Below are 24,749 nucleotides of genomic sequence, written 5' to 3'. Positions count from 1 at the left end.
CTGTCTATCCAGATGTTTATCTCTAAGAATTTTCTCCATTAATTTACCTACCACAGATGTCAAACATTGTGTTCATTTCTGTTCACCTCATTACAGGAAGGATGTGGAAGCTAAGCAGAAGGTGCAAAGGAGATTTATCAGGATATATATTCCCCTGATTCCGACTGCAAAGGACCTACTCTGGATTTCACCAATCTTTTCCTCTTGACATATTTATAAAAGCTTTTGCAGTCGGTTTTTATATTTGTCGCAAGCTTACTTTTGTAATTTATTTTTGCTCTCTTGATTAATCCCTTTGTCCTCCTTTGGTGCATCTTGAACTGCTCCCAGTCTTCGGTTGCGGTACTTTTTTTGGCCAATTGATATGCTCTCTCTTTGGACCCAATGCTGTCTCTAATTTCCCTTGTTATCCACGGTTGAGTCACCTTTTTTGGTTTATTTTTATGCCAAACCGGTATAAACGATTTTTTCAATTTCTCCATTAGATCTGTGAATGCTTTCCATTGTCTATCCACAGTCAACTCCCCCATAAACACCACCCAATCAATCTTACTCAACTCTCGTCTCATGCCATCATAATTCCCTTTATTTAAATTCAGGACCTTAGTCTCGGTTTTAATTTCATCACTCTCCATGTCAAGTGAGAATTCGATCATATTGTGATCGCTCTTACCCAAAGGGCCTCGCACAACAAGATTGCTGGTTAGCCCCTTATCATTGCATAATACCCAATCTAAAACGGCCTGCTCCCGAGTTGGTTCCTCGACATATTGGTCTAGATAACCGTCCCGTAAACATTCAAGGAATTCTCCTCCTCTGTATTTTTACCAATTTGACTAGTCCAATCTATATGCAAATTAAAGTCTCCCATGATGACAGCTGTTCCCTTATTGCACGCTTTTCTAATTTCTCTTGTAATGCCTTCCCTCACCTCTACACTACTATTTGGAGGCCTATATACCACCACCACTAACGTTTTCCGCCCCTTGCTATTCCTCGGTTCTACCCATATAGATTCCGCATCTTCTGAGTTAATATCCTTCCTGTCAATCGTGTCGGTCCCTTCTCTCACCATCAATACTACCCCACCCCCTTTTCTTTCTTGCCGATCCCTCCTAAATATTGTATACCCCAGGATGTTAAGTTCCCAGGCTTGCCCACCCTGCAGCCATGTTTCTGTAATCCCAATCAAATCATATTTGTTTATCTCAATTTCCACAGCTAATTCATCTACCTTGTTCCGAATGCTTCTTGCATTAAGATATAAAGCCTTCAGATTTGCTTTTTCCACCCTCCTTGCTCTTTCTGATTTTTTTACTTTCGCTGCCTAACCTAACTTTTCCAGTTTTATCTTTTCTGTCCTTTGCCCTATCATACAGGTTCTTCTTAGTCTTCATCCTGATCACTGGAGCTGGAAGCTTCTTGGGCTTTTTTTTTTAATTGTCTCCTTTTTTTCTCTGCTCTATACATGCGTGAGGAATTGCCCATGCGCAGAGTCACTTCTTCTCCCGTAGCAGACAGCCATTGTTGGGGGAGACTTTGTACAGCAATGTCCAAGGTCTCCCCAGCTTCAGGCTTTTCTCCACGGACTCCTACCTTCCAGACAGCTCCAGGATCCTTCTTCAAGGTAGGCTTCACTTACTTAACTGTCTCTTTCTCTTGTTCATTTTCTTGAAGAGTTACAGCTGTCTTTTCTTTGGTGACAACTTGTGTTGTTTATTAGATCTTCAAACAACTTTTTTTTGTGTGCTGTTCATAATATGCGAGGAATAGGGATGGAGGACTGAGCACTCCACCAGCCATCATGGGGAACAGGAAATTGCTTGTATTCTGTTTGGAGAGATGACATTGTTGGAGTAGTCTGGACAAGATAACAGAGCAGGTGGACAAGACCAAGGAATTGCAGGTCCTCAGAGATGTAGAAGTCTAAATATATGAAGTGGGGGGGGGCCTTGAAGTAGTGACAATGGTGGATGAGTGTAAATTATGGATCTTGGATTCAAGCGAGAGCTAAATAACATCTATCCGGAGTGGTGAGCGTGGGAGCTTGAAAGTGGGCTGACCTCTTCTGTCAAGGATCAGCTATCTCTGTGAAAACCAACTCTCAAACTTTTGGCTCAGATACAACAAAGTCATTGGAAGACACACCAGTTGATGAAGTGCAACTTGTATCAAACCAGGTTCACCATGAATTACACCAGAACAAATCAAGTTAAAACTTGCCAATGAAGCTCTGGCCCACATCGAAGATGTCACAGCGTGAAAAATATTAGAATCCAGTGTCACAATAATATCATGGAATGCGTGAAGTAAAAGGCCAGCAAGTATGGGTGGGTGGATTCCTTGCGTCAAGCCACATCTCGGCTCAGAGGATGGAGTGCAGTGGATAATGACCTCATCTTCATCATGGGTGATGAAGTCGTAATGGTACCATCAGTTGCGAAGACAAGTCCATGCACCAATCATGGCAGGAAAAGAGGATGAAATTCAGGATCTCACTAAAGGTAATGAAGTTGAATACTTTGTCATAAGCACCAGGAGCTAGTGGGCAAGCCAGAACAAGAGTCTAATGAGATTCAATTGAAATGGACAGCTTCTTTTTTCACCTATTAAAACTCCTTATTGCAAATTGCAGCATTTTCCTTTGTCACCGCATCTAATGTTGTGCTTCATTAATCTTTAAGGATTTCAATCTTTTTTTTAATGTAGAATATCACAGAAAACCTTTGATAGTTATCTTGAATCATGATAAAGGGATTTGGCCTGACACGTTGCCTGCCTTTTGCTTTCCATAGATGTTGCCTGACCGGCTGAGTTCCTCCAGCATTTTGCATGTTGCTAACTGTTTTGAGCCTTTGGGTTCTCTGAATAGAAAATGAGAAATTGACATTTGGAGTCAGACTCATTATTGCATCATTAGCGAAGAGTGAAGTGATCTTTGGCTGCCTTGATGCCTGGAGGACTTTCCTCATTCTTCTATGGCTGGCCTTGGACATACATCAACAATTTCAGATCTTCCACCCACTTTATACTTTCACATCTTGCCGTTACAACATTGCATTAGCATCCTGTTAGACCATTCACCTTTTTCTTCTTCCTACCATTATGAACCTGTCTTTTCCAACATGCAATGCAATTTCTTGCTTTTGTAGCAAAAAAATACTTTGTAGATTGAGGATGTATACCTTTAGCATAATAGTGAAAACTTGTAAATCAGATCATTGTAAATTGGCAAATGATACAATATAAGAAGGGGGGGCCTTGAAGTAGTGACAACGGTGGATGAGTGTAAATTATGGATCTTGGATTCAAGCGAGAGCTAAATAACCTCTATCTGGAGTGGTGAGCGTGGGGGCTTGAAAGTGGGCTGACCTCTTCTGTCAAGGATCAGCTATCTCTGTGAAAACCAACTCTCAAACTTTTGGCTCAGATACAACAAAGACAGTTAAATAACAGTATAAAACATGGTATTGTGCACTGCATTTGTGCTGGCAATAGCTGCTGTTAATTAAAAATCCAACAGGAAAGGAAACTTACAAAATTAGTGTGGATCAAGCAAGGCAGTTCCTGCTGACACAAGCACGGACTTCCGCTGAGAAGCTGGATTCAAGAACCGCAATTGTATGACAAATTGGGGTGTGCTTGATGTTCTACTGAACATCCCACATGATTCTGTGGAGTCTGATGCATGAGATGAACTGACCGGCTCAGCATATCCAGAAAGGAGATTGTTGTGATGTCATTAAATATTAATAATGGCTTTAAGTACATTAGTCTTGGGGTTTGAACGTACTCCCAAACGAATGACATGAATGTTTATAAACATGCATTTCAGCTTCTGCAAGTTATCTAAGACCTGTTTAATTAAACTCTAACTTTTTTATATAAAGGATCTGAATTACAGGTAAGATGTACGGAAGGTGTATGGAACCTTGGTTTTCAAGAGATATTGAGACCCTGGTTAAGAAGAAGAAGAACGAGACCATTAGAGGGCGCACAAAATCAGTGAACCGGTGCGGACTCGAAAGGCCAACATGGCCTGTTTCCGCTTCGTAAATGGTTATATGGTTATAACGGTATACGGTAATGCATTTGGAAGACGTCTGTTTCTGCATTCACATTAACTCTGAGTGGTGGGGGTGGGGGGGTGTGTTCATTCCTCAATGCATTCTTCTGAATCTGAATAAATATATTTTCCAGAATTATGCCACCAAGTCGCGTGTTAGCGTGCGCAGAGCAAAAACAATGCGAGAGAAGATTAAGGAAGTGATGTTCAGTCCTTCATTGGAAACTGCAGCCAAATGTAAGTTCCAGCTGCAGTAAACATCCTTATTTGAAAATACTTAGAGTCTTGGAAGTGAAGCAGCTTTGTTGTGTGCAGTAATGACTATATACAGTATTATAAAATGAGTCGATCTGCCAGCTTGATGTTCAAGTGCTGATTTATACAAGGCTTGGTTGCTGTTCACTCTTTTCTGTCATCCAGCCCTCCGTCCATTGTATAACTTTCTTCAGATTTATTGTCAGAGTACAGGCATGACAACATGTACAACCCTGAGATTCTTTTTCCTGCAAGGCAGAACCACCACTTATTGGTAACGCAAGAAAACTGTACTCGGTGTTCACATGTAAACAAAATAAGAAATGTAAACAAACTGCAATATAGAGAGAGAGAAAAATAAAAATCAATAACGTTTAAGTAAGTCCCTGATTGAGTTTGTTGTTGAGGAGTCTGATGGTAGAAGGGTAGCAGCTGTCCCTGAACCTGGTGGTGTGAGTCTTGTGGCACCCATACCTGTTTCCTGATGGTAACAACACGAACAGAGGGTGCGCTGGGAGGTGTGGATCCTTGATGATTGCTGCTGCTCTCTGACTGGGCCAAACCAAGGTAGATGTACAATAAATGATAAGGCACAGAGGAGTGCGGAGGAGCAGAGGGATCTAGGAGTGCAGATGCATTGTTCCCTGAAGGTGGTATATGGACAGGATTGTATTTTAGCCTTTATCAATCAAAGTATTGAGTATTATGTTTCGTTGAAGTTGTTTAAGACCTTGGTAAGGTCAAATTTGGTATATTGTGTGCAGTTCTGGGTGACTAACTACAGGAAGGATAGCGATAAAATTGAAAGAGTGCAGAGATTTACTAGAATGTTGCCGGGTCTTCAGGGGTTGAGTTACAGGAAAAGATTAGACAGGCTACGACTTTATTCCTTGGATGAAGAAGAATGAGGGGAGATTTAATGAAGGTTTATAAGATTATGAGAGGTATAGACCAAGTGGATGCGAATAGGCTTTTTCCACTTAATTGGGGGAGATAAATGTGAGAGGTCACCGTTTTAAGCTGCAAGGGGAGAGGTTTAAGGAGAACATTAAGGGGAAGTGGGAGTGTGGAATGAGCTGCCATCTGCTGTGGTGAGTGTGTGCTCAATCATGTGCTTTAAGAGTAAATTGGAGAGGTACATGGATGTGAGAGGGTTATGGTATAGGAGCAGTGGGACTAGGGAGATGATAGTCGGCACAGACTAGAGGGGCCGAAATGATCTGTTTGCTGTGTTGTACCTCTATCTCCTATGGGCGCTGCATGACCTGCTGAGCTCCTCTATCATTTCTGTGTATTTACTATAATCACAGCATCTAATGACAATGCTGGAGAAACTTACCGGGTCAAACAGTCTACAAATAAAGCAAAGATAAAGATACATAGCCACAGTTTTGGGCTTGAGGCCCTCTTCATCAAGGTATGAGCAAAATCTTGGCAGGTGCTACATTTTTACTTTGGTCATGGTGACTACTGACTTTCATGTTTTACTTGCATCTCCAAAGATTCTTCTTTCACTCTCTGATAAAGCTGAATTGGTTTATTTCAGTTGATAACACTGGAAGATTGTTCATAGCTGGAGGAGCAGCTCTTGGTCTTGGAGCACTTTGTTACTATGGATTGGGAATGTCCAATGAAATTGGAGCCATTGAGAAAGCTGTGTAAGTAGTTCTCAGCAGATAACCATGTGGAGTAACAGCACAGTTAATTGTAAGAAATTTACTTTCAGCTTTTTAGTATTGCTGATGTTAAGCAATTGATTTCTTTATCTGTGCATGCCGATAAGGCTGAATGATAAGAAAATTGTGATCTCCCAAAAACTTTCCACCCATTTGCTCCTCCGGACTTGAATGAATGCTACTTTAATTCTCAGGAACTCTTGAATTTTTGGTTTAATTTTTTTCACTGACTGAGAGCGGGGAAGCTTCTTCAAATTCAGTCAACTCTCGTGTGGTGGCCTGGCTGTAGCAGTCTATGAGGAGTGATCGAGCTTCCACGCCCCAACACTCCTTTACTCAATGCAGAAAGTGACACTATTGAAAGTCCACTGACAGCCCAGCTGTGTTTTGCATGCAAATCAGCCTTGGTACCTTCCAGACTAATTGATGTTAGGGCACCCAGGACAATTGTTTGAACTTGCACTTTGAGTTCTGTGGGGTTTTTTATAAATGGCTCTACCGTCCAACTTCAAGTTTGTCATTTGATTGTACATACACAACTTGACGAAACTGCATCTCCGGACCATAGTGCACCCATGCAGACACATAGTACACCTTACACACAAACAACATATATACATAGCAATCAAAATAAATATATAATATTGTATCCCCTATCTCTGTGTATAGAGAGAGAAAAAAGAGATAATATAAGGGTTTCTAGAATTATTCAACAGTCTCACCGCCTGCTAGAAGCTGTTTCCCAACTGGGTAATACTGGTTTTTATGCTCTTGTACCCCTTCCTTGAGGGTAGTGTCTCAAAGATACTGCAGGCTGGATGGTACGGTTCCTCAATGATTCTCTGAGCCCTCTTTAAGCACCACTCCCTGTAGATATTGTCGACAGAGGGAGAGGGAAGGGCAATCCCAGTGATCTCAGCAGTTTTAATCTCCCTGTATATTGGCCTCCAATTCGATGCTTTGTAACGACCATACCATGCTTTGATTCAGCCAGCCAGGACACTCTATTGTTAGGGTGGGGGCTGGTAGCCTTGTCCTCCTTTAACTCCTTAGGAAGTGTAGTTGCTGCTACACCTTCCTGGCTAATGGGTTATCCTTCAAATGGAACTTTGAGCTCCCTAATCTCTCTATGATGCATAGTGGGGAGCAGTCCTTTGTCTTCCTGAAGTCCACAGTCGTCTGCTTTGTCTTGTCCATGTTGAGACTCCGGTGGTTACTCTTGCACCACTGAACAACCTTTCATCCTCTCTGTAAGCTGACTCATTGTTGCTGATGAGGTCAACTACCATCGTGTCATCTTCCAACTTGATGATTCAGTTGGAACTGAAACTGACAGTACAGTCGTGAGTTCACAGCGTTAACAGTAGCAGGCTGAGCGTGCGCCAGTGAGGTGCGCCAGTGCTCAATGTGATGGGGCTTGAGGTTTTGCTGCCAACTGTGGTCTTTCAATCAAGGTCCAGGATCAAGTTGCAGAGAGGGTTTCTGAGTCCCAGCGAGGACCGTTTATTTACCAGCCTCTAAGGGATGATTGTGCTGGATGCCAAGCTAAAGTCTTCAGCCTGGCATATGAGGCATCTTTCTTTTGGTAGGTCAGGTCGGAGTGGAGGGTCAGGGCTGTTGCATCATCTGTGGATCGGTTTGTCTGATAGGCAAACTGAAATGGGTCCATTGTCGCTGGTAGGTGCACTTTGATGTGCTTCGTAACCAGTCGGTCAAAGCACTTCATGATCATGGAAGTCAGTGCCACTGGAAAGTAGTCCTTTTGTCACCCTCTTGGGTGCTGCCTTGAATCCTGCAGAGACAATGGTCTGCTGGTGTGATACATGCACTAATTTAGTTACTGGAGTGCATGCCAATTCAAAATGCAGGCAAGGTTCTGTGTAATTGATTTAAATTTGTAATTAAGACATCAAGTTTAATATTGGAAAATCTAGAATGGAAAATGGGCTGAAATATGGAGAGGGCAAAAGGATGTTGTTTTAACCACCCGGTACTAGGAATGGTTTGGCACCAAATGTAGGAGAAATAGGTACAGGTCTAGGATGAATTCTCTGATGGAAAATTCACACGATCTGAGACTCCATGTAATATTTTCTTGGGGACAGGGAACATGGACTATAATAGTCTATTCTAGTCATGTTCATTAAAATAAAACTTTTGCCAAAGCTGGATGACTGTGTAATGAGCAGTGGGGCATTACACCAAATCAGTAGGATGGATAACTATACAGCGCCTGATTGCAGCTAGTAACACTACTGTCTTTGCTGTTCTGAAACCCAAGTTTTCTGGTGCTGTTTGTGTTCAGCACACACATTGAGCCAGAGAGTACTGCAGTGCAGAGATAGGCCCTTTGGCCCATATAGTCTATACCATTCTGCCTTGTCCAATTGTCTTGTAACCCTCCATACCCCTCCCATCCATGAGCCCATATCCAGCACTTTGAGGCACTGGTGACACTTCATTTGAAGTAAGCAGTTTTGGACTCCTCATTTAAGAAAAGATGTGCTGAAATTGGAAAGGGTTCAAAGGAGGTTCACTAGGATGATTCTGGGAATGAAAGGATTATCACGTGAGGAGCTCTTGGCCTGTATTTGTTGGATTTTAGGAGAATTGCGGGGGGTGGTTGGGTGGGGGGGGGGTGGTGAGTTCCATTGAAATATTTTGAATGTTGAAAGGCATGGACAGAGTAGATGTGGAAAGATTGTTTCCCACTGTGAGAGAGTCCAGAGCAAGGTGGCAGGATTGGAAGTTGCATGCTTAGAACAGAGATGCATAGAGGGTAGTAAATCTGTGGAATTTGTTGCTACAGGCATCATCTAGCCACAGTAGAAAAAGCTTGCGTGCATTTACTCTCTACATACTCTCATAATTTTGTATACCTTTGTCAAATCTCCCCTCATTCTCCAACACTGCAGGCAATAAAATCCAAACCTGTTTAACCTTTCCCTGTAACTCACTTCCTCGGGTCCTAGCAGCATCTCTGTAATTCGATGGGCTGTTTACATTTTTTTCTTTTAAATTTAGACATACAGCACGGTAACAGGCCATTTTGGCTCATGAGCCCATGCCGCCCAATCACACCCAATTGACCTACACCCCCGGTACGTTTTGAATGGTGGGAGGAAACCCATGCAGACGCAGGGAGAGCGTAGCAACTCCTTACAGACAGCACAGATTCAAACACTGGTTCCGATGGCTGGTGCTGCAACAGCGTTGCACTAACCACTGTGCTCGGGAAACCCGAAAAGGTTTCTCAAAAAATGGAAGGGGTGGCGACTTGTACGCCAGATATACTTTTGAGAGCTTAAAATCACCAATTAAAAACCAGATTGACGTCAATTCTGATAGCACCTCCCCACCGCCGGTGCCACTGCTCCCCGACACCTCCTCGCAGCTGGGTGTCGCCATAACCGCTCCTATCTGGAACCCTGCCATTGCCGCTGCTGCCTGGTAGGCCGAGGTTTCTGCTTCTGCCGGGAGCACGATGTCACCACTCCAGCTCTGTAGGCCGAGGGATTTTAATTTTTACCTACTTGACAGTTTTGTTACTTACAATTGGAGTCTTTAAAAAAAAAAGAAAAAAAAATTGTTCCTGGGAGGCCCGGACAGCCAAATAATTGGGAGTCGACTTGTACGCCAGATACACCATAAAACCAGGCTGAAAAATGGGGGGTAGACTTGTCCGTCAAAATATACGGTAATTCAAATAATTTCTGAGGATGTTAGAGTGGGCTGTAAAAGCAAGGATAACAATAAACAGTTATTGATTTGTTTTTATGTATCTAGTTATCTCTGGCTATTTGCTTGGTTCCTTGTCTTCTGGATTCAGTTTAGCTATTGAATCGGTATGAGGAAGTGTGCAGGTTAATTTGTCTGAGAGAGGGCAATGGTAATCGTGCAAAATCCACCTGAAATAATTTCACTTGCCCTCTGAGATATTTGATAAATTGGATTAAATCAGAGTTAACCAGATGTGGGTCGAGTGGGTGAACAAGTATTTGTCTAGACTGCAGTGTGCTTCAGTAACGACTAACCATGATGATCTATCCTGCAGCATATGGCCACAGTACGTGAAGGAGAGGATTCATTCCACATACATGTACTTTGCAGGAAGTGTTGGATTAACAGCTCTATCAGCTGTGGCAGTCAGTAGATCACCAGTCATTATGAATTTGATGATGAAGAATTCGTTTCTGGTAAGTTGCTGTTGTATCTGTTCATAGGACTTGGGCCTCGACTTTTTCCAACTTGTATGGATGATGGCACTGTCACATGAATGGTGAATTTGATGGTTTGTCTATGGCAAAGTAAGTTGTGTCAGGAGGCTACAAAAGGATATTGGTTAAGTGGGTGGGCACAGATCTGACAAATTGGGTATAATGCGGGAGGTTTACCCTTTTGACAATTTTAAGCATATTATCTAAATGGTAAGAGTTTGAGGAACTCGGATGTGGAAGGGTCTGTGTGCTCTAGTTCAAAAGTCTGTAGAATTTCTGGTGTATTTTTGTTGAATGACAACATTGTCTGACTGAATTAATGCAACCTAGATTGTATACCTAAAAGGGATGAGGGGGGGGGGTGGGGGGGTGGCTTGGGAGGAGGGGGTGGGGGAGAAAAAGTCACTGTAAATGTGTGAAAAAGAAAAAGTGTATATCATGGCTAATGTGATTTATGGTGTGAAAAATAAAAAATTTAAAAAAAATAAAGATGCAGATACAGCAAGTAATTAGCAAAACTTTCAATCTCATAGTTTATTGCAAAGAAAGCACATTAGGGATATTAAATTTTAGCTCAGGCACTGAGATCAAACCTATAGGGGTATTAATCTTAAGGAAAGGTATTAATGTTTGAAAGCAATTTAAGGAAGGTTTAAGTCTATTTTTGAATAGACCTGGAATTTAGAATTTAGAAATGTGCATGATCCTGAGGGAACGGCAGTAAATATAGTAAAAATTAGGAAATGTTGGTTACGCAGATCCCGTACAAGTTAAAAATGTACATGCCCTCCGTGATGTTTGGGACAAATGCACGATTTTTTCCTCTGTTTACTCCTCTTTTAATTTATAATCAAACATTTCTCATGTGATTAAAGTGCACATTCCAGATGGTATTCAAGGTGATTTGAATTCATTTTGGTTTGACCATGAAGAAATAGTGGTACTTTTTATACATAGTCCTCTCCTCTCAGAGCACCATAATGTTTGGGACATTTGGATTCACGGGTGTTTGAGTACCCAGGTGGGTTTAATTGCTTCACTGGTACAGGTAGCTACAGACTCCAAAGAGGATCAAACACTTAGAAGCAAGCCTAGCTCTTGTACCTGGCACCAGTGAAACAATTAAACATACCTGGGCACTCAAATACCTGTGAAGCCAAATGCCCCAAACATGATGGTGCCCTGGAATATAGATCTCTGTCTCTCTAAATTCTACATGGTTAAACCAAAACGTATGCAAATAACCTTGAATAAAATCTGAAATGTGCACTTTAATTCCATGTGAATTGTTTGATTACAAATTTAAAACCGTGTAGAACAAGTGCAAATGAAAGGGGGGGCTGGAGTGTCTTTGTCCCAAACATTATTGAGGGCACTCTATAACCAATGTTTCAGACCTGAGCCCTTCGATTAATTATCTGTACCTCCTATGGACGCTGTGAGCCATGCTGAGTTCCTCCAGCATTTTTGGGTTTTTTTACTACAATCTCATCATCTGCAGACTTTATGTTTCACTCAATTTGGTGACGATATTTGTTTTTATGCGAACTACTAGTTTATAGAGGGTCCGGTGAAGAATAGTGTAAAACGGGTGCTCGATGGAGGGCAGATAGGGTGGGCTTAAGGATTTACTTCTATGCTTTTAACTTTGACTCAAACAATACTGTTTACTGGGTTTCCCCTTCACAGTTAGGTCTTTTGCTGAGACTTTTGAAAATCGTCCAATAGTTTTAAGGAAGTGGTGGTCAGATTTCATACTTATTATCAGTACATGCATGACAACCCTGAGATTCATTTTCCTGTGGGTGATGCAGAATTGCCACTTATTGGTAGTGCAAAAAAAATGTGTTAACATGTAAACAAATAAAGAAATGTAGATTGTAATACAGAGGAAAAAAAAATCAATAAATTGCAGAAGTAAGAGTCCTTAATGAGTCCCTGATTGAGTTGGTTGTTGTGGAGTCTAATGGTGGAGGGGGAACAGTGGTTCCTGAACCTGGTGGTGCGAGTCTTGTGGCACCTACTCCTCTTTCCTGATGGTAGCAGCGAGAACAGAGCGTGTGCTGGGTGGTGGGGGTCTTTGATGATCACTGCTGCTCTCTGACGGCAAGTTAAACAAGTTAGTGAAAGGTTACCAGAGGTACAAAAGAATGTGGAGTTGATCTCAGGAGAACTGTGTGAAATGCGATAGGCCGCAGTTGCTGGAATTGTAGTAAAAACACCGAAATGCTGGAGGAAGTCAGCTGGTCTGTGCAGCATCTAGAGGAGACCAAGATAATATTGCCGACGTTTCAGGCTCTTCTTCAAGGAAAATAATGAGAAAAGGCAGAAGCAGGATATATAAGAAAGTCTTAAAATTCAAACAATGGAGGAGAAATCCAGACCAACAAAAGATGTTAAGTACAACACCGATTATCCAAAATAGCCAGGACTGGGCCCATTTCAGATAATTTTTTTTTCGGCGAGCCGGTTGTTTTTTAAAAACAGCCCAGTAACAACAGGAAATCACTTGTAACAATTCTCAGCAAAAAAAATGCTGGCCGCCCCTGATCACCTACACTTCCTCACTGAGGCCCCACTCGTGCCGGGACCCCAAGGGTCCCACTCCTGCCTGGGTGCTTGAGGTTCGCTGCCGCTGCCAGGGGCCCAGGGTCCGCTGCGCTGGTGCTGGGAGCCCAACATCCCCTGTCACTTCAGCTCCGAAAAATATTTGGATAACTGAGGATTTCAGAGAATTTGGATAATTAGAGTTGTACTGTAATTGGATGTGGGAAGGGACTAGGTAGAATTTATCATGTCTGTGTGAAAGACAGAGAATGGAGAGATGATGGGGTAAGAAGGGGGGGTGGGGGGGTTTTAATGGAAGCCAGAGAAGTTGATATGCCATCTGGTTGGAGGCTGCCTAGTTGGAAGATGAGGTGTTGTTCCTCCAATTTACGGGTGGTCTAGTCTTGGCATGAAACCATGGACAGACATGTCAGCCAGGGAATGGGATTAAGAATTGAAATGGAAATGCTCACCTGCACCAGATTTGTATGGACATCCATGAGGTGCTGCTGCCTTCAGTGTAACAAGATGGCTGTCCCCCACCAACTGTAACTATTCCATTAAATAATTTGGATACATGGGACTGTACTTGCTGGAGAATAGATGGATTGTGGGGGGTGGGGGAGGTGAGCTGAATCTCATTGAAACCTACGGATTAAGACCATGCGTTGGAGTACCAGTTAGTGCAATGCCTTTACAGCACCAGCGATCGGGACCAGTCAAGGGTTTGAATCCTGTGCTGTTTGTACGTTCTCCCTGAGTCTGCATGGGTTTTCTCCAGGGGTGTAGGCTAATGGGGTATAAATTGGATGGCCCGGGCTCATGGCCCGAAATGGCCTTTACCTTGCTGTATGTCTAAATTTAAGACATGGGAGCCTATTCAGCCCATCAAGTCTGCCTTGCTATTTAATCAAGAATTGATCCATTTCCACACTCATCCCTACTGTCAGGCCATCTCCCCAAAACCTTTAATGCACTGGCTAATCAAGAATCTATCCATCCCTTTTTTGTGTGCACCCAATAACCTGTGGCAACAAGTTTCACAGATTAACCATCTTCTGGAGGAAATACTGAAAGACCTGGATAGGGTGGAGGTGAAGAGGGCATTTTCCATGGTGGGAAAGTCTGGGACAAGAGGGCACATTCAGAAGACAGAAGCTTCCCTTTGGAACAGAGAGGAGGAGGAATTTCTTTCCCCAAAAGGGCGTGAATCTGTGGAATTGGTTGCTGTGTGGAGGCCAAGTCATTGGGGATATTTAAAATGGAGGTAGATATGTTCTTGATTAGTTAGGGAATCCAGGGTTATGGGCTGATGGCAGAATAGCCTTGAAAATTATGGTAAACCAGCCATGGTAACCTCAATGGAATGAATGGCCTTACTGCACTCCTTCATCTTATGGTGTTAATGTGCAGAATTCTTCAAACTTGTGCATGGTATTAGTCCCTGATACACATTTCCTTTCTCAATATTAACAGGCAATAGGAGCAACTTTTGCAGCAATGATCGGAGCAAGTGTTTTGGTGAGATCTTTACCTTATGAGAAAGGACTCAATGCTAAGCACCTAGCCTGGATGTTACATGCAGGTGAGAAATCTGTTCGACTTTGGATTAAAGTAAAAAAAAAATTTTTTTAAATTTGAGGTTAATTTTGGACAGATTAATGTTTAAAAAAACTAATTGTTCATGCACTCCATCTACCACAATAAACAGTAATTCCCTCCACTAGTAACGCAGTGTCCCATTCCAGTAATTGACCAAAGGTTCCCTTTATTGTCACATAATAGTTCATTTAAAATGGCCTTTACCTTGCTGTATGTCTAAATTTAAGACATGGGAGCCTATTCAGCCCATCAAGTCTGCCTTGCTATTTAATCAAGAATTGATCCATTTCCACTCTCATCCCCACTGTCAGGCCATCTCCCCAAAACCTTTAATGCACTGGCTAATCAAGAACCTATCCATCCCTTTTTTTATGTGCACCCAATAACCTGTGGCAACAAGTTTCACAGATTAACCATCTTCTGGAGGAAATACTGAAAGACCTGGATAGGGTGGAGGTGAAGAGGGCATTTTCCATGGTGGGAAAGTCTGGGACAAGAGGGCACATTCAGAAGACAGAAGCTTCCCTTTGGAACAGAGAGGAGGAGGAATTTCTTTCCCCAAAAGGGCGTGAATCTGTGGAATTGGTTGCTGTGTGGAGGCCAAGTACCAGTGCACAATGTGCTTCAGCAAAGAGTTGTCATCCGCATTGCCACCCCATTCAGATTCTCCAAATCAAACGTAGCCCGATCATTGCAAATCCAGCCAAATGGCAGATGCTAGAAGTCAACAGGCCTAACTGCATCTGCCTGGAGAGGAATTGTCAATGGTTTACGTCAAAGACCCTTGGCCAGAGCTAGGAAGGAGGCGAGAGCTCACCAAGTTGGTGGGGTGGATGATGTCTCTGCAGGGACAAAAACAGGGTGTTCACTGTAAATTGGGGGAGCAACACATAATATTCCATCTGGCCACTCAACTGGATGGCATTAGCATCAGTTTACCCATCCATCTGTCTCCTTTCCTCCAGCCCTCCATCCCCTTTCCTCTCCATTCACAGAGCCACCCCCCTCTCCCCCCGGTTTGCTGCTGTACCCTCCCTCCCTTATCCACCTGTTACCTCCTGCTTGTGGGTCTATGCTCCTCCCTTGGCAGAGTTAGTTTGTTGTTAGCCTGAGAGTTGGGGACGCACCCTGCCTCTCTTGCTGGACACCTCTTTCTGCTCTACATTTTGCAGCTGCTACAATCTCTTTTTTCTGTGCTTACTCTCTAACCTGCTCCCATTCATTGTGGCCAGATAGACTTGTTTACAGCAGCTCCATGGTTACCCTGGTTTTGCCCAATCAGAGACATGTACCTTCCCCACAGTTTAATAGGCTTTTGCCTCCTTCACTAGAATGCAAAAAGGTCTCTGGCCTGAAATGTAGCTCTGCTTCTCTTCCTGCAGATGCAGTCTGACAATCTGATCATTTCCTGTCCACCTCCTCCTTCCCCAGAGTCTGGAACACTTAACCTATAGCATTGTAGGAATGCATGCACCTGACAGTGGGTCAAGGAGAGGCCTTGGTCCCCACCTTCACAAGGACAAGTTGGAAATGAGCATTAAAATACTGGCATTGAGCAGCACCCAAAGACCAAAATGGAAATACATTATCGTGATTCCAAACACATTCTGTTTGTATATTCTGTAGTCCAATGTTTATTTAATTTTAGAGATACTGCAACAGGCCTTCCAGCCCACATGCCCACCCTTTCCAGTTAACCTACTAGCCATGTAAATGTTTGGAACGATGGAGGAAACTAGAGCACCCGGAGGAACCCCATGCAGACACAGGGGAATGTGCAAACTCCTTACAGACAGCACCAGGTTCGAACCTGGTGCTAAAATCACGTTGCACTCACCATGCCACACTATTTTAGAGGAGATCTGCATATGTGTTTTGGAACCTGGGATTTATCATTGTTCTTGTTTTAATTCTGGTTAGGAGTGATGGGAGCTGTTGTTGCTCCAGTGACCCTTCTTGGTGGCCCTCTACTGATCAGAGCAGCCTGGTACACAGCAGGTATTGTAGGAGGCCTCTCGACTGTTGCTATGTGTGCCCCCAGTGAAAAGTTCCTCAACATGGGTGGACCATTGGCTGTTGGGCTGGGATTGGTTGTTGCATCCTCTATAGGTAAGTCCCATGCATAAGATTGCTGCCTTTGCTTTTCTAATAACCTTTTGTAGCTCAGCTCTTATCTACAACGTTCTTGAACTCTCAGGCTCAATGTTCCTGCCACCCACCTCTGTCTTTGGAGCTGGTATGTACTCTGTGGCTGTCTATGGAGGTCTAGTGCTTTTTGGAATGTTCCTGCTGTATGATACGCAGAAAGTAATCAAGCGGGCAGAGGCCTACCCGATTTATGGCCTTCAGAAATTTGATCCCATCAATGGGTACGTATGAATTTTGTTTTACATTCAATAAATAAAACCAGTTACCTTTGCAACTTCAGTACTTCAGCTTTGGTCAAGGTAAAGTTGCTGCATGGATCTGAAGGCCGTCTGTCCTGTTAGTTCTTTTGCTATCTGTCCTCCCAACTTTCACTCTCCACAAACCTGGCATCGTAGTTTGCAGCCCTTCCTTGTTTCACCTTGACTTTAATGGTTTGTAGCCCACAGACTCTTCATATTGGTATTCTCCATGTTCAAATTGTTCTCCACCCATAAAACACTCCAAAATTCCACATTTCTTCAAATCTGCCTTATTTTAAAATTGAAATTACAGTGCAGTAGAAGCTGATTCTGGCCACTGAAACTTGTACTGTCCAATTAATTAACCTACAACCCTGTAGATTTTGAGCTGCTTTCTGCCCTTATCTGTGCTTCACAGTTCAACCATCTTCCACCTCTCAATTAAACCTACCTGTGGACAAAGTTTTCAGTCTTTTCCTTTTTAAAATATTTTTATTAATTTGATAGAAATATTACATGTATATATTGTTTAGATATTAATTATATAACTTTTATACAATACAATGCAGAATGAGTGACATATCAATTGTACATTGTCTTGTATAATTCTCAAAATTTCACCTCATATTCTAATATTGATATATACATTGTGATTATCTAAATAGACCAGTCTCTTCTAGTTGTAAAAAAAGAACAAAGGAAAAAGAAAAAAAAAACATACTAATCTAACCCGTCCCACTAAATTCGGCCACCCCAAATAAATTGTAAGAAAAAATCTAGTATCAGAGCACCTGAGGTCCCCAGAGCACCTCTGCCTAAGTAATCAAATTATGATAATAGTCCATGAAAGGGCTCCATATCTTGTCAAATTCACCCTTGACCTCTTGTCAAATTCACCCTTGATCTCTTGTCAAATTCACCCTTGACCTCTTGTCACATTCACCCTTGACCGCTTTAACATCACATCTCATTTTCTCCAAACTCCAGCTCTGCTGTCTTTCCTTCTCATCTCGCCATCAATGAAGTAAAAGCTACTATTCTTTTTTTGAGTTGAATTCAAAGAAATCCTCTCTAGTTTTCAGTCTTTTTGGCTTTTGTAAAAAAATTTATTTCCTTCCTGTGACTTGCTGTACAACATTTTACAATGGGGGAAAAAAAACATTGTTTGGTCATTGTATAAATGTATAATGAGGGGGCAGATGGCTGATAAAGATGGCTCAGGTTACTGCATGGTTATCAAATGGGTGCACCATTTGGCAATCTGAGACCAACTTTGGTCATGGCATAATTTAAAATTTAAATTTAGTCATACGGCATTGTAATTGGCCCTTCCAGTCCATAACCCTGTGTCGCCCAAACACACCCAATTGAACAGTGAGAGGAAACCCCACACAGAAACGGGGAGAATGAACAAACTCCTTATAGACAGTGGCAGATTTGAACCCCCGAACATTGTCACTGTAACAGCTTTGCACTAATTGTGGCTGACTGACCTGTGGCCTGCTTGATATACAAGACAAACATTGATGTTATGCGGACTTTTTAAATATTTTTTTTATTTTCTAAGACTCTTACAGATCCAATCAAACAACACAATCTCTTTCAACAATAGTATATAACATGTGCATTATTTCCCCCTACCCCTCTCCCCTCCCTCCCATACCCTAATTCAACAAAGTAAAGATTATACAGATTAAACAAATGTTAAGAATGTAATAACCATATAACCATTTACAGAGCGGAAACAGTCCATGTCAGCCTTTTGAGTCCGCACCGGTTCACTTGATCAAATCCACTAGCTCAATCCTCCCACTCTCCGCCAATATTCCTCCAACCCCCTCACCTCCATGCACACATCCAACCTTCTTTTAAATGACAGAAGGGACCCTGCTGCAACTATCTCATTCGGAAGAACATTCCATTCAGCCACCACACTCTGAGTGAAGAAGCATCCTCTAATATTTCTCCTAAAGTTTTGCCCTCTTACCCTTAACTCATGCCCTCTTGTTCCAACCTTCCCTGCCCTTGGGGGAATGATTTTGTTTATGTCTAGTCCATCTATTCCTTTCATAATTTTAAATTCCTCCATCAAGTCCCCTCTCAGTTGTCTATGTTCCAATGAATAAAGTCCCAGTCTTCTTAATCTCTCCCTGTAATCCAGATGCTGTAAGCCAGGCAACATCCTTGAAAATCTTCTCTGCACTCTCTCCACCTTATCTATATCCTTCCTGTCGTTTGGAGACTAGAACTGAGCACAGTACTCCAAACCTGGCCTCACCAATGGCTTAAACAGCTGCAGCATCACCTCCCAGCTCCTACACTCTACACTATGGTTTATGAAGGACAGCAGACCATATGCCTTCTTAACCACCCTGTCTACATGGGAATCCACCTTCAGTGTACTCTGTACCATAACTCCAAGATCCCTCTGTTCCTCTGCATGCAGACTTTTTACCTGGTACCAGCAGGCACTTGTTAGCTCAAGTAATTGGTAGCATGTTATTCGTGGACATTCTTGATCCTTTTATCCCTCAACCATCAGACTCAAACAACAACCTCATTCAGGCACTCATTTAAGGTCTCTTACTTTACACATTATTTATTATGAATTTTTTTTTTCTGTATCTGCAGTCAGTTTGTTTACATTTATTTGTTTGTTACATTAATCTCTGCATATTCGCTTCTTCTCGAGTTTAGAGTTACCGATAAGTAGAAGCTCTGCCTTGACCACAGGAAATACAATAAAGCTGAACTTTGACTGACTCAGCCACAGGGTTGTGCGAACACCCTTATTGAAATCAGTCTTTGGACTGTTGGGATTAACATTTTTTTTGTTGCAGATGTATGGGAATTTACATGGATACATTAAACATCTTCATTCGAGTTGCAACTATACTGTCAAATAGTGGTGGAAGCAGAAAGAAGTGATAGGAAAGACAGAAATTGGATGACCTGAGTAATGTTTTTGTCCCTGGACTACTCCCAACCAAAAGGAGTTGAATACAAACCTTGACTGAGACATCTAATGCTTCTGGTATGTTGGGTTGACAAAGAACAGCTTTGCACTTTCTTTGTTTTCTGCAGCAATTAACATTAAAGTGATGATCGGAATATGTTGTCTGTGCATAAAATTACCATTAATGCAAGAGTAATTTAATATTTGTGTATTTTGCTTCAATTAAAAAAAAGTTCTAAGAATCTGATTTAATGGACTTCTGAAATGTAATTTTTTTTTTCATTTCACTAGCTTGTGAGTGAAAAGGTTTAGCTCCCTTGAACTCTGGCAAATTCGAGCTTCTCGTTTGACCAGTTCATGTTGGACACCTGTGCAGTAGATGCCTAATAAATTCTCGTCATTGACATGTAGTGTGGGTTTAAGCTAAGTATCTTTGGCTTCTATGAGAAATTATAATTCCAATTTTAATGTTTGCATTGGGAAACCTTTAAACAAATCACCCTTGAGTAATTTGTGTGTATGGATAGAACAATACTCCACAGAAAAAGGCTCTTCAGCCCTTCTTATTCTGCCTAGTCCCACTGACCTGCTCCCAGTCCATAGCCCTCCATACCTCTCCATTCATGTATCTCTGCAAATTTTTCTTAAATGTTAAAATTGAGCCTGCATTTACCTTTCAGCTGGCAACTCATTCCACACTCCCACCACTCTCTGTTGAAGATGTTCCCTGTAATATTCCCCTTAAACTTTTCCCATTTCACCCTTAACCCATGTCCTAAAATTTATATCACACGTGGAACGCTAGCATTAATTTGTAGATTCCATTTTACCTCAGAATGTCAGCAATTTCAGCAAAAACTTGAAATGGGACAGAATGTTTGATCCAAATAGAATCAGAATTTATTGTCATGAACATGTCACAAAATTTGTTGTCTTGCAACACCAGAGGTGCAAATATTGCTGTAATTTTCATTTAAAAGAAATAAATTGGTGCAAAGAAGGGAAAGTGAGGTTGTGTCTGTTGTTCATTGTCCATGTAGAAATCTGATAGCAGAGGAGTAGAATCTGTTCTTGTACAGCTGTTTGTCTTCATGTTCCTGTACCTCCTTCCTGATGATAGCAGTGAAGAGGGTGGTGAGGGTCCTTAAGGCTGATTTTTTTTAAAAAAACATCACCTCTTGTAGATATATTCGATGGAGTGATTTAAGCATCTTCTCATAAACCTATTATATTTTAGCACAAATGACCCTTGGATTAATGCAATCACTTTAAAGTTGATGTATCTGCCTGAACCAATGGTACAAGTTTTGGTTTGTAGGCCAAAACTTATTCTGTACTGAATTAGTCCTGCAATATCATCTTGGTTCATTTTTAACTAAGAATTGGATCCTTATCTAGAACCATAGCACACTGCAGCACAGAAAACAGGCTATTTGGCCCTCCTTATCTGTGCCGAAACATCATTCTGCTCAGCTGACTTGCACCCATTCCATAACCGTCCACATCTCTCCCATCCATGTATCTATCCAGTTTATTATTAAAACTTAAGAATTAGCCCACATTTGCCGTGTCAGATGGCAGCTCACTTCACACTCTTGGAAGAAGTTCCCCCTAATGTAACCTTTCCCTTTTCACCCTAAGCCATGTATTTATCTCTCCTAATCTAAGTGAAAAGTCTTCTCGGATTAAACTCTTGTCTATTCCCCTCATAATTTTGCAAACCTCTATAAAGTTTCCCCTCATTCTTCTCAGCTCCAAGAAATAAAGTCCTAACCTATTTAATCTTTCCCTGTAACTCAACTCTTGAAGGCCCAGCAACATCCTAGTAAATCTTCTCTGCGCTCTTTCAATCTTACTGATATCCTTTCTGTAGTTTGGCAACCAGAACTGCACACAATATTCCAAATGTGGCCTATCCAATGTCTTATACAGCATCACCATAACATTCCAACTCCGGTACTCAGTACTTTGATTTATGAAGGCCAAGATGCCAAAAGCTTTCTTCACAACCCTGTCTACCGGTGATGCACTACTAGGGAATTATGTATTATCTTAAACAATTTCTGGGAGCCACTATCTCTGAGGATCTTTTCATTTTGAAGAAAGCCTCTACTTCCTCAGGAGTTTGAAGTGGTTCAGACACCTTGGCAAACTTTGACAGATATGGAGTGGAAAGTGTGCTGACCGTCTGCATCATGGCCTGGTATGGGGGCATCCATACCTCTGAGCAGAAAACCCTGCAAAAGATAGTGGACACATCCCAGAACATCACAGGAAGCAGTCTCCCCACCATCAATAAAATCCACATGGAACACTGCTGTCAGAGTGCAGCAGCAGTGATCAAGGATCCTCGCCACCCAGTACATGCTCTGTTCTCACTCCCACCATCAGGAAAGAGGTATAGGTACCACAACACTCGCCTCACCAGGTTCAGGAACAGCTGCTATCCTTCCACCATCAGACTCCTCAACAATGAACTCAATCAGGAACTCATTTAAGGACTTACTTTGCACATTATGTATTACTGTGTAGCGGCCAATGCACGGAGACCTGGACCGGCCCACAAAATGGACGGCAAACATGGCGACTGCGTGGACCTGGGGGTGACACTGGCCATCATCCCAGGTGACCTCCCGCATGGCAGGGTGGTGGGAAACTGGTGTGAACACCAGCCAATCCTAGGTCGGCGCTCTGATGACTTGGGCCCCCTGACATCAGCAACTAGGGTCCGTAGAAGCACGGCAGCCAAAGCAATAACCCAGTCTCATTTTTGGTGTGAATGTCGTTTTTCTCCATGTTCGAGTAGCACGAATGCAACAACTGAATATTTTTCTGTATTTTACAATCAGTTTGTTTTTTTCTCTTTTGTATGCATGTTTATTTTATTGAGTACAGTTTACAGCAGTATGTAAAAATTATGCCTGGCCCACAGGTAAAGTAATTTAACACATGTCAGCATTATTATGCAATTAAACATGCTAAATTCAATAAAAGTTCATGTGTATCCAGGATACAGCAAATCTGAAATTATTTTTGTTCTCATCTTGAAGTTGCCTTTAAATCCCCTTTGGAAAAAAAATTGTCCAGTGAAATTTATCAAGGAAGGACGTTTGTCCAAGTGGAGTTGTTAAACCTACTTGGTGCCATCCGTTAATTGCACCGAGAGCAACAGCACTTTAGACACTGTGGAGTAGGTGTTGCAGACATTTTCCTGTCTCACTTCACTGCCCCTGGAGAGACATACACCTCAAGATGCTGAGGGCATACCATCATGCACTGAATTAGCCCCAGAACCTTAAAAGTTGGCAAAGCTCAGCTCTGACTGTCAAAATTGAAATTGTTTGGAAATGTTTCAAAATTGCCTGACTTCAAAATAAAGTTAAATTTATGTATTATTGAAAGCTGTAAAAAAAATTTTTTTAATTGCCAACAATAGACTCAATCCAGAAGGCAATTTTCCAGGTGAGAAGGATTATGCCCTGTTTTAGAATGGCTTTCGCTGTTCACTCATCCAGGATGTAGGGGAGGAGGAACAAAAACTCAAAAATAAATGTTTGGAGAGCTCTGGTGGTTGACCCAGATCCAGTCCTGACCTCTTGTGGGTCAATGTTTACCTCTGGCATCCAAAAGGCGCATGCGTTAATAGGGGGTCTGAAGGAGAAGAGAGTGGAAAGTCCCATAGTGGCACAACCAGTGCCACTACCTTGCGGCTCCAGTAACGCAGGTTGAATCCTAACCTCCGCTGCTCTCCATGCAGAGTTTGCACACTCCCTCTGTGGCCATGTGAGTTTTTTCTAGGTGCCCCAGTATTGCCCCACTGCATCAAAGATGTGGGTTGGTAGGAAGGCTACACACTGTAAATTGCCCCATTTGTGTAAGTGTAGAATCTCAGGTGGGAAAGCATGTTTGTGGGGATTTTTAAAAAAATATTTTACTTGTAGTTTTCAAAATTGAACTCAACAGTTTACACATCAACAGTTTTTACAAATCTGTGTCAATTAGAGCTTATCCTTTTCCTATCTATGGGAATTTTCTGTCGAGTCCAAACTAACACTCCTACCTCTTTCCCTCGACCTCCAACACTTAACACTTAGACAACCAAAGAAAAAACATTTAAGACATTAAAACGTGCGTAACGCAGGAATAAGTCATATTGAGGAAAGATTGGGCCTATTTTCCTGGCTGGACTGAGGCGGACCCCTTGTTTCCTTCCCCCGCCCCCCAGAGATTGGGGAGGAATCGGGGCAAACTGGGGCCTGAGGCAGTTATCTCTTTCACAACCGTCCTATATGGCTCAGGTATGGTGGCCAATTTTTTTGGAAGGTGCTGTACCTTCTTTCTTTCACTCAGGTAATCGGTAACTTTCTCCAGGAGAATCTTCCACTCAGGTAATCGGTAACTTTCTCCAGGAGAATACAGGCTCAACTCAAGATCCTGCAGGAATTCCTTACTATGGACTTCACCTAGCTCTGCCCAGAAGGGCCTCATCTTGGTACGTGTGCCAGGTCGCATGCACAAAGGTTCCTGTCTCAATGCTGCATCTGAAACACTGATCTGACAGTTGCACCTTGGACCTGCTAATCTTTTGCAGCGTCAAATACAGTTGGTGCAAGAAATTGTATTGCACCAGCCTGTACCTCGCATTGATTACCGCCATCAAGTTGATCCGACATAGGTCGGACCCCAGCACCACTCATCAATCATTGTTCCCAAATCCAACTCCCACCTCTGTCTCAATTTGTGAAGACCTCATTTGGGTCCTTCTGCTTGGAACAGGAAATGCATTGTCAAAATAAATTTCCATGTGATCTCCCTTTGAATTATGGTCTCTATGTCACTGCACTTTGAGATCTGAAGGTAGTGGAATGTCTTATTTGGCAAATCGTATTTCTGCCTAAACTGCTCAAATGACATTAATTGCCCCTGCTCGTAACTCCTCTATGCACCTGATGCCATTCCTGCACCAGGGGTTTAGGATCTTGTTACCCACTGTCAAAGGTATTAGCTGGTTTGTAGTCAGGGAGGGTTTTGCAGACAGCATTC

General features: G+C 42.3%; 1 protein-coding gene across 1 annotated transcript in view; it reads left to right on the top strand.

Annotated features, from left to right (window-relative positions):
* ghitm (growth hormone inducible transmembrane protein) overlaps window positions 1-20,712 on the top strand; it is a 37,737-nt gene extending 17,025 nt beyond the window's left edge. The window contains exons 3-9 of the mRNA XM_069885771.1: window positions 4,201-4,303; window positions 5,868-5,979; window positions 10,052-10,193; window positions 14,238-14,346; window positions 16,284-16,472; window positions 16,561-16,732; window positions 19,591-20,712. Coding sequence (XP_069741872.1) covers window positions 4,201-4,303; window positions 5,868-5,979; window positions 10,052-10,193; window positions 14,238-14,346; window positions 16,284-16,472; window positions 16,561-16,732; window positions 19,591-19,678 — 915 coding nt within the window. The 3' untranslated portion in view covers window positions 19,679-20,712. The remainder of the gene's footprint in view (window positions 1-4,200; window positions 4,304-5,867; window positions 5,980-10,051; window positions 10,194-14,237; window positions 14,347-16,283; window positions 16,473-16,560; window positions 16,733-19,590) is intronic.
* Window positions 20,713-24,749: the final 4,037 nt, after the last annotated feature.

Source organism: Narcine bancroftii, chromosome 6 (assembly GCF_036971445.1).
Source record: "Narcine bancroftii isolate sNarBan1 chromosome 6, sNarBan1.hap1, whole genome shotgun sequence".
NCBI classification, from domain to species: Eukaryota; Metazoa; Chordata; class Chondrichthyes; order Torpediniformes; family Narcinidae; genus Narcine; species Narcine bancroftii.
This window is presented reverse-complemented; position numbering and strand designations above follow the sequence as displayed.